General features: G+C 73.8%; 1 protein-coding gene across 1 annotated transcript; it reads right to left on the reverse strand.

The window, feature by feature from the left end:
- Positions 1 to 14: 14 nt before the first annotated feature.
- On the reverse strand, positions 15 to 1,213 carry MAPK8IP3 (mitogen-activated protein kinase 8 interacting protein 3; the record flags this gene model as incomplete). The annotated part of the gene is made up of 6 exons (XM_012735015.1): positions 15 to 214; positions 371 to 519; positions 596 to 663; positions 776 to 856; positions 923 to 930; positions 1,058 to 1,213. Coding segments are annotated over 6 exons (662 nt in total), but the record flags the coding sequence as incomplete, so codon positions are not given.
- Between the last annotated feature and the right edge of the window lie 278 nt (positions 1,214 to 1,491).

A 1,491-nucleotide genomic window follows, 5' to 3' on the forward strand; every position in this document is an offset into this window, starting at 1 on the left:
GGCAGCGCAGGGGCCGGCGGCGGGGAGCCCCGTCGTCCTCACCCAGCATCTTGCTGACGTAGGGCTCGATGTCCACGTCCTGCAGGTGCTGGTGGGTGTGGGCGTGGTAGAGGCGCAGCGTGGAGTCCAGGCGGATGGACACCCACACCCCGTCGCCGATCCAGGCCAGCTGGCGCACCTGGCTCTCCCGCCGGGGGTGGGCGTCAAATGACTTCTGTGGGCCCGGGCAGTGTCAGGCGGGTGGGTGCGGCGGGCACCGGGCCCGCGTGGGGCCCGAGCGGCCTGCGCCCAGCTGGGTTCCGGCTGAAGCGGCAGCCCCTGGCCTGGCCGCCCAGGACCTGCCCCCCACCCTGCGTGCTCCAGCTCGCACCTCGATCTGCATGGTCTTGGGCTGGATCACGTGCACCTTGTTCTTGTAGCCGCACCACACGCGGTCATCCACCACGGCCATGCAGCGGATGGAGTGGTGCGGGTGGCCCAGGTCCAGCAGGTGGTAGTTGCTTAGGTCCCACTGGCCATCTGCAGAACCCAGGGCAGTGCTCAGGCCGGAGGGGCTCACGCCTCCCAGGGGCGGCCGCCGCCAGCCCAGGCTCACCTTCGCCCCGGTGGAAGATGGCCAGAGTGCCGTCCGCTAGGGCCACCAGCACCCGCCCCTTCACGTGCCTGCAAGGGGAGCTGGTGAGTGGGCCCCGAGCTCGCCCGGCCCCCGGCCCCCCAGGGACCCGCCCGCTGGCCCCGCCCCCGCCGGGCCCCGCCCGCCGCCCCGCGCGCATACACCAGGCTCAGCACGGAGTCCTTGAGCTTGATGGCGTGCAGGCACTTCTTCCAGTTGGCCACGGCCGAGTGCACGTACAGCCTGCGGGGAGGATCTGTGGGCGGGGGCTCGCCAGCGCACCCCCAACCCCGCGCCGGCCCCACCTACCAGCCGTTCTGGGTGAGAGAGGCAGCCTGACCGGTACACTCGTGGGGCGGGGCCTGGCTCCGCCGAGGCTGCAGACGGTGGGGGCCGTGGGGCCCCGCCCGCCGCCCCGTCGGGGAGTGGCAGCCCGAGCCTCACCCCGTCCAGGGCCTCCTCGAAGCAGGTGAGCCAGTACTGGCGGGCCAGGGCGTCGGTGGTCAGGTCCACGGTGTCGGGCACGTAGGAGGCGGGGTCCCGGAGGAGCGGCAGCGTGGCCAGCGGCCTCTCCAGTCGGTCCATCTCCAGCAAGTCGAACTGGGAGCAGCCGCAGGCGAGCGTGTGAGGCGCTCGGTGGGGAGGGGTCACCCACGGGGCCGCTGCCCCAGGCCACCCTGTCTGCAGCCCCTCCGGCCACCGCTCCTGCGCTGCCCCAGGGCCCAGAGCTCTGCCCAGCAGCTCAGGTCCTGGAGCCCAGGGGGCGACACCCACCGCCCTGGCCGTCCCGAGAAGGGCGGGCCTGCCCTGCACCCTGCGGCCGCCACGCTCACCCCCTCCCCGCAGGATTCGGGGCTCCGGCGGGGGGACCAGCCAGG

This window comes from Condylura cristata, unplaced genomic scaffold (assembly GCF_000260355.1).
Source record: "Condylura cristata isolate star-nosed mole 26May11 unplaced genomic scaffold, ConCri1.0 scaffold01358, whole genome shotgun sequence".
Lineage (NCBI taxonomy): Eukaryota > Metazoa > Chordata > Mammalia > Eulipotyphla > Talpidae > Condylura > Condylura cristata.